General features: G+C 40.4%; 1 protein-coding gene across 1 annotated transcript; it reads right to left on the bottom strand.

Moving 5' to 3' along the window:
* Nucleotides 1-3,291: 3,291 nt before the first annotated feature.
* On the bottom strand, nt 3,292-8,054 carry LOC134367934 (E3 ubiquitin-protein ligase RLIM-like). The gene is made up of 2 exons (XM_063084586.1): nt 7,811-8,054; nt 3,292-4,778 (listed from the first exon to the last, which is right to left on the bottom strand). Exons 1-2 carry the CDS (start codon nt 8,052-8,054, stop codon nt 3,292-3,294), a joined length of 1,731 nt encoding a protein of 576 aa, XP_062940656.1.
* Between the last annotated feature and the right edge of the window lie 683 nt (nt 8,055-8,737).

Raw genomic sequence — 8,737 nt, 5'->3', positions numbered from 1 at the left:
GTGCTGCTTAAAAGGGCAGAAGGAGTTTCTGTAGGCCCATTTGGGTGAAGAGCGCTTCCTGGGCCATGCACTTTATGTGGATGGATGTCTTCTGCCTGGAAGGGTTGGAGGCCACTTTACCAGGTTGAGAGCTTTTTGTGGTGGGACCCCTATTGCTGGGCCTTCCAAGTTTCCTGATGTCTCTGGGTAGGGTAGAGGAGTCATGGGCCCAGCTGAGAGGGAGAACACTTTCCTGGTTGGAAGCTTTTTGTGGTGGGAGCCTTTTGCTATACTCTTGGCCCCCCTGTATGTCTGGATTGGGGCGGGGAGTCTCAGATCCACTGGGGAAGGAGAGTACTTTCCCTGGCTACTTATTGTGATCAGGGCTTCTACTTTTTCCTCCTTACAGCTTCTGCTGTTTTCACGTGGTGTTTTCTGTAGGACTCCCACTTGAACTTGTGAAGGAACAGCTTACTGGAGCCACGTCCTGTTCTTAAGCTTGAAGTTAGGAAATGCTGGCCCTGAGTCACGTTTTCTGATTGGGGAGAGGGACATATGATGCCCTGTCATGATGTTATTCGTCCTCTCTAAGAGTCCTTACCCAATTCAACTTCTACTTTACTGCTTGTAGAGTTCTCCTTTGATTTTCTCATGTTATTTCCAGAGTATATAGTTGCACTTATAGAGGGGGAGAAGGGATTAAGGAGCCTAAGCCATCTTATCTGTACTGGAAGTCGTCTCTGTGTCTTTTAAGTGCTCATCAGATTAGCTCAGGTCCACTCTGGATAATCCAGGGTTGTAAATATCATAATGTAATGATGGGAATGATATTCCATCTTATCTATAGCCCTCTGTCATACCCCAGGAGAGGGTCTGTTACGAGGGTCATTAAGGGTCATCTTAGAATCGAACTGCCACAGAAGGCATAAATGAATGTACTGTAGACTTCATCAGGCAATTATCATCCTTTGGAATGTCAGAACCCATTAGGATTGCATGAAATCCACGTACTTATTATCATTCTATTCACACTAAATGAAGTAGATCTGTTATGAGGAATACTGAATAAACTTAAGAATATTAACAGAAAAAGACTTTCAGAATGGCATGTGAATTTTAGAGGTTTCATCTATTTAAGTCTTCAATTTTGGCCATACAGATACCTTCTGTGTGGAAAACATGCTGACTCAAAGATGTATTCGAAGACTTGCTCCAACCTATCCCCCATTTATATCTTATACTTCTGCGAAATTACCGTGCCTGTCAGCAATTCACATAGAAAATAGAAGTCAGTGATGATTCTGACTTTGAACTCTTACAGCAGAGTTAAACTGAACACTGTCCATATTTATATAGATTACACATCCCACAAAATTGTGACCATTGCTTTAGGTTATAATACAATGTACTCTCATCTAAATTAAGATTAATAATTTCAAGCAAAATTTGCTGGACTGGCCAACATATAAAGAAACAAACAAACAAACAAAAAAACCATGTTGAGTTTTCAGGCCAAATTAGAATCAGAAGAAAAATCCTTCCCTATGTTAGGAAAAGAAACATGACCTAAAATTTTATCTAAACGAGCTATGGCCTTAGGGTGATACTTTTACTGGGTACCATTAGAATTGAATTAGCTAGGTTTGTTTTTTGAACTCGGAGGTTAAGAATTTCAGATTACAACGTGCAAAGCTATAGGCAACAATTGGTTACTTTAGATCATGCACAAAAGTTTGAGTTATGAGTAAATGTAAAACACAAAACCCTTCATAAGAAACAAGCATCAGTTAAAAAATAATTAGGAACAAAAGTTATGTACAAAAAGAAATCGAAGTGTTAAGGAATAATTGAAGAAATGCCTGTACTGCTTTTTTCTCTTCAGTTGTTTACAATTACAGCAAAGCCAAGTATGACAAGTTTAAGAGACAGGTTAAAAGTTCTAAGCGTTCGTCATCTTCTTATTACTTCATGAGATGAAATGTGCAAGGATGCTTCAAAAAGTTCATGGAAAAAAAAGAATCAAAAGTTAATATGAATCTTTCTATGAAGTTTTTAAAGTGCCCTGCTACTTGTTCTCTCCTTTATCATAAAACATTTGTGTAGAGGAAAGGAAACTTCAGAGAAAGAGGGTAGTCAATGTGCTGAGTCATAGAGCAGAAAGGAGGGCAGGGGGAAGAGGCAAGAAAGAATGCACCAACTGGGCTCGAAGAGAGTTTGGGGTGCTGGTTGTGGTAGCCGGCCACTTTAAACACACTCTCCATCTGCCTCTACTTTTCTCTGTGATCTCAGAAGGCTCACCAATATGGGCTTCATCAGCCAGTCATTCTTGTCTTCAGGTTGCGTTTGGCTAATGGGAACTATCAACAGGAGATTAGAAGGAATGAGGAAAGAAAGGTTGGGGCATATATTTCTCTGGTCCCCCACTTCCAAGTTTTAGGTTGGCAGTGGCTGCCATTTGTCTATCTAAGGCCACAGTTCTTCTTGGGTAACTCTTAACTACAAAGACAAGACATTCTAGGTTGCAGGAACCACTAGCTCTCTGTGATCCTTCAAGCCTAATGGTGATAACACTGTCTTCTCACACTGCTAGCCTCGGGATATTTCATCATCTCCTGATTTCCCTTCATTCTTTACACACTTCAGTAAGTGGTCCCTTAATTAAACACTATTTGATCGCCCTTTTCAAGTGTGGCATCTGTTTTTGAGCAGGATCCTGATAGACTGGTAGTTGGGAATGGGAGAAACTTTAAGGTAGTATGAGTGGGTGGGATGAACTGCTGAGGAGAGTGCAAAAGAAGGCTTGAAAAGCTTTTTCCAGCGTGCTATGTGTATAATGGGACTTCATTTGAATGACTCTAATACAATTTTTAATCGCTTCTTAATTATTTTGGTTTGGTTGATTTAATTGCATGCACATCCAAGACAGGACAGGACCATGGGACATCTCGGATTTACATGAGTGGATATGGCTATTAGGATCTATCTGAAATTGATTATAACATAGTAAGACACTTCTGTCATGGAATCAGAAACATCCCAACCCAGTGTACCCGCTAAGTTTCTATCGAAATTCAGTGACCTGCCATGGTGTAGAATTGGTCTTTATTGTCAGATGGAACACGTTTTCTTTTGGCTTTTTAATATTTCCTTTTATTCTGAAACAGATTGGAGAAAGTACAATCATTCCTTCAAGAACCAACAGTTCAGGTAAAGTTGATATTTTATATACGTGTCTCTTCAAAAGTGGACGTAAGGCAAATAACAGTTATCTGTCTACCACCACAATAATTTTTATAGCTGAGAGTTAACATCTCAGCTAGAATTTTCACTGTCACTAGAATCTATTACTTTACGCCGACAAACAGGACACGTAGAGTTCTCAGACAGCCAGCGATCAATGCAATTGACATGATATTCATGGGAACAAGGTAGTATGCGAAGCTTGTTGCCTTCTGTGTATTCTGTAGTGCAAACACAACAGGATGTTAATGCATCATTTTCACCAAAAGTTCTTACTGCCAAGTTCTCAATCTGTGCTTTGGTGAGTCCTGCAGGTTGGTCATGATCATCTTCATTTAAGATGAAAAACTGAGGACGATTAGGGAAGAGCTGTGCGTCATCTTCATCAGAGGTCGTTTCTTGCCTGGCCTCTGATGGTGAGCTTTCTTCATTAATTTCTTCAAGGATCAATGAGAAAATTTCTGAATATTCACTACTGGAGCTGGAACTGGACATAGGATGAAAACTGGAACTAGACATATACCTGGAGCTTGACCTGGAAATTGGTGAGGAACTTGATTGGGGTCTAGGATTTGAATCACTGCCCGAAAGGTTAATTGACTCATCAAATCCTGTCATTATTTGCCTTAATGTGCTCTGAGTTGCAGCAGATGTTGTAATTCTATGAGAAGGGATTCTCACGGTTCTGCCATAATTTCTCACCCCTGCCTGCTCAGAATGTGAAGATGTATTTCTGAGTCCTCCTTGTTCACTTTCTAAAGTGACAGTGTTGTTTGGCATCTCAAATGTTAACTGAGGTCTACTAGCTATGCGGTCTCTCGGCGAAAATTCTCTTCTTACTTCAAGCTCAAAGACTATGCTTGGATATCTGGGTCTCAGTCTCCCAGATTCACCATTTCTGGTTGTGTCTGGAGAAAGTTCTCCTGGAAAGGCATTACTTGCTCCAGAAGCTTCAAAAAGATGCCTAGTTTGCAACTCGGGTCCAGTTGCTTGCTGTCTCAATGTCTCATGCTGTCGAGTGGTAAAACACCTCTCAGTCTCATTTACCAGAGGCTGATCAAAAGTCTGAGATGATATACTATGATGAGATCTTTGTGAAATTTCACTCAATGAATTCCGAGGTGACCGACTTTCAATTCTTGCTCTGGTTCTATCATGGTGTGATCTCTGGCTTCTTGCTCTTCTCTGACCTCTGGTCGGTGGGACTTCTATTAATGCTTCAGTTGCACTTTGTTCTGATCTAGCTGGAGTTGCATATGTTGACTCAGAACGTGGATTTCCCACTTGCCTCTGTCTGTTTTCTGTATTTTCTGCCCTGGCACGTCTTGGAGATAATGCATATTCATTCCCTGGACTCAGGCTTCCATTATTAAGGTGAAAATTTATCCCTGCACTGAAACTGAAATCACCACCTTCCGGACTACTCCGGCTCACTGTTATCCGAGATTCGTCTTCTCCTTGCTCACTTCCTGTGGTACTATTTTCAGCTTCCCCAAAAGAGATAATCAACTCTATTAGAGTGTCACCACTGGACGTATCGTCTGAAGGGTCTCCTCCACCTGTTACCAGAAAGAGGGAGGGGGATGATCAGAAAGGGACTATCAAATTTAGAGCCATCCAACCAAAGGAGAAATAAACAAATGGGATTATATCAAACTAAAAAGCTTCTGCACAGCAAAAGAAACAATTCACAGAGTTAAAAGGCTACCAGCAGAGTGTGAGAAAATATTTGTGAAATATACATCTGACAAAGGATTAATATCCATAATATTCAAGGAACTGAAACAACTTTACAACAAAAAAACAAGTAACCCAATTAAAAAATAGGCAAAAGAGCTATATAGGTATTTCTCAAAGGAAGATATACGAATGGCCAACAGACACATGAAAAAATGCTCAACACCACTCAGTATTCGGGAAATGCAAATCAAAACCACACTGAGATACCATCTCACCCCAGGTAGGATGGCGAATATCCAAAAGACTGTGAATGATAAATGCTGGCGAGGTTGCGGAGAACTCTCATACATTGTTGGTGGGATTGCAAAATGGTGCAGCCTCTACGGAAAATGGTATGGAGGTTCCTCAAACAATTGCAGATAGATCTACCATATGACCCAGCTATCCCACTGCTGGGAATATACCCAGAGGAATGGAAATCATCAAGTCGAAGGTATACCTGTTCTCCAATGTTCATTGCAGCACTCTTTACAATAGCCAAGAGTTGGAACCAGCCCAAATGTCCATCATCATATGAGTGGATATGGAAAAGGTGGTACATCTACACAATGGAATACTATTATGCTATAAAAAAACAATGAAATACTGCCATTTGCAACGACATGGATGGAACTAGACAGAATTATATTAAGTGAAACAAGTCAGGCACAGAAAGAGAAATATCACATGTTCTCACTTATTTGTGCGAGCTAAAAATAAATAAATAAATACACAAACAACCGTTGGGGGTGGGGAGATGACACAACAATTACAATTCCTTGCAGTTGATACAACAAGGAAACAGAAAGGACATTGTTGGGGGGGAGGGGGGAGAGGGAGGAGGGAGGAGGGAGGGAGGTTTTGGTAATTGGCCACAATAATGAACCACGTTGTATATTGACAAAATAAAATAAAATAAAATAATAAAATAAAATACAATAAACTATAAAATAAAATAAATAATATAAAATTAATAAAATAAAATACGAAATAAAAAATAAGTAAAATATAAAATAAAATAAAGAAAATAAAGAAAATAAAATATAAAATAAATAAAATTAAATTTAAAAAAATTTGGAGCCATCATAAAATAGTGCTCTGAAACTTTGCTCAATTTTTTTTTCAAAAAATAAAAGCCGAAAAATTCAGATGTTTTAAGCAGATGTCACATTTATAGACTTAAGACTTTTGTAAACTACACAGTCTAGACTTACAAGTAGAAGCTAGACAGTTTCAATTCCATCTGAAAAGAGTGCGCTAATCCTAAATAAACTGAGATATTTATTTTTAAAGGGAATTTGGAAAAAGTCTATTTTCAATATTTCATCATACAGAGACCCTTGCATATCACTGTGAAGGGCATGTCAAGAGATATTTTTTCAGTCCAGTGGCAAAATTCCAAACCAATCAAACAAGGCATACCCCAGTTAAATTATGGTGCTAGTACTTAAGTTCAAATTACATTATTGTCTAATTCTTATTGGTCTACAACATTACTTCTTCTGGTCTCTTGACTGAAGTGCTTTCGATAATATATAAGATTATTTTAAAATACAAGACTATTATAACTACTGACAAAATGGAAACAAAATTTATAAGCTTAAAATAATTTGAATGCTTCTTCATGTTACCGAGATTTTGAATTGGCCTGAAAACGAAAGTCAGATCAGATGAACGGCCTGAACCTAACATAAGACATATAAGGCCGTGTTCAAGAATTTTTTTTTTTTTTTTTTTCCAGAGCTCATGTGCAGTTTAATTTGGGGGAGGCGTGGGGAGGACAGGGCGTTAAGGGAAGCATGTTTGCTAAGTTGGTCTAAAAATGAAACAGGATGTGGACTTGGTTCCTACACCAACAGTTACAGTAAATTTCAAACTTGGAGCAAGAATTTGTTTCTTCAGAAACGAACACAGACAGTTGGTCCTGGGTGCAGTAAGCAGGCCCTACATCATGGGGGCAGACAGGGCACCGAGACCCGGGGCTGTGGGCTCTGGTGCTGCTCTGGTGTCCCGGCTCCTCCGGGACTGGCCCTTACCACACCCTTCTGAGCAGCAGGCAGGAGCCCGGTTTGGCCAAGAAGGGGCTCCGACCAGCAGGTCATGACGGCAGCCACCTGCGCATGTGAGCACAAAATGGACGTGCTATGCCCAAGCCCTGGCCAAGAACTAACCTGTAACCGTAGACACTTCATTAGTTAGATTGTGAGATGAGATCGCTTTGTTCGTGTGTTTCTCAGCATGAAATTTCTCAGACTTGAGTTCAGAGATTAGAGAGGGGGTTTCTCGACCTCATCACTACTGACATTTAGGGTTGGATAACTTTTTGTTTTCGGGCAGCTGTCCTGTGTATTGTAGGACGATTCGCAGCAACCCTGGGCTCTGCTCACTATATGCCACTAACAACCACCTAACGAGCTGTGACAAGGAAAACTTTCTCCAGACAATGCTAATTGTCCGTGGGGGAGGAGCAAATTCAGTACCAGTTGAGAATCACTTGACAGAGTATGCAATATTCCTTTTTGCTGTTAAGAAAATCATATATCTGTATAGAAAAATAATTTAGGAACTAGGAGGAACTTTCGGTGGAGTTGGAAAACCAGGAAAAATAAGAAATAGGCTATTTCTCGTTCTTTCCCAATTAAAACAAACCAAATGAGAATCAGGAAAAAAAAAAAAAAAAAAGAGAGAAATACCTTGACGTTCTCACCAAAGACCAAATAAATGCCAGTTTTCTTTTTATGAGCAATTACTTAGCACTAAATTAACTTGTGCCATTTCTGCATAATCTTTGGTTGACATTTACTATTATGAAGTTCCTTAAGCTTCCCATCCTATCTCCCCACCCACACCCCCCCCCCGAAGTGAAGTATACCTCTATCTTCATCTGATTCTCCTGGTGGGTCCTCTGTAATTTGTTGAAGTCTTATCAGCAAATCTGCATCTGTGTTTTCACCTACGGTACCTGGCAAATCGTTATCCCTCGTAAGCCTGTAATCTTCTTCATTCAGGCTATTTACAAATCCATAGAAATCTTCTTCCCGAACCCACTGGTTCATCTGACTTCCGCGCTGGGCCCCAGATTCACCTTCTTCATCGTCTGTATCTGAGTTTTCCATGTTGATGAACAAGTGGAAAATTAACGTTCTGTTACCACATAGTGTTGAAATACTAGAACTCGATCTCTGTTGTTTTCACTTCCTGCTTGAGCTTGAGCATCAGGTTCCGGGTCAGTAGTTTCCACTTCCGCAAAGGCTTCTCCTCCTCGGGGCCACCGTACTGCAGCTCCTCAGGCTCTGGTGAGATTGAGACCCACCTCTGCCCAGCATGCACGAGGAGGCATGGCCTCGGCTGCTGTCATCTTCCTTATTGTGACCACCGCACAGAGACGGGGTTCAGGCTAGTTTGCTAGGTTGCATGCACTTCATTCAAAATAAGCAAATATCTGTGTGTGCTTATGGTGTACCAAGCACTACCCTTCACCTCCTTTCACCCACGTGAGCCTATTCTCAGGCTCTCAGAGGCTTTTTCAAGCTCTGATATGCTCCATTTATTTGTAAGCCACTTTACAAAACCAGAATGCAGCTAGTTACATTACATAGACTGCTTTTTTTCAAACTGCTGTGCCAAAGTCATCCCAGTTAAATGCGGCAGTTCTTATTTTCAGGTGTCCAGTGACTTCTCTTTGTCTTTTCTCTTCATGAATTCCTCAAATCATAGATGCTAACTAAAAAAGCCCACAAGTTTTTCGTAACTCCCCAAGGCCAGAGCTGAATTTCCTCAGTTGGGTCCTCTCACTTTT

This window comes from Cynocephalus volans, chromosome X, assembly GCF_027409185.1.
Source record: "Cynocephalus volans isolate mCynVol1 chromosome X, mCynVol1.pri, whole genome shotgun sequence".
Lineage (NCBI taxonomy): Eukaryota > Metazoa > Chordata > Mammalia > Dermoptera > Cynocephalidae > Cynocephalus > Cynocephalus volans.
Note: the sequence above shows the minus strand (reverse complement) of the source record. Positions and strands in the feature narration are given on the sequence as shown.

Excerpts from the sequence above, each read along its gene's own strand:
- LOC134367934 (XM_063084586.1), bottom strand. The coding sequence starts at position 8,054 with ATGGAAAACTCAGATACAGACGATGAAGAAGGTGAATCTGGGGCCCAG. Across the intron at positions 4,779-7,810 it reads AGAATCAGATGAAGATAGAG|GTGGAGGAGACCCTTCAGAC; the intron begins GTATACTTCACT and ends TTCTGGTAACAG.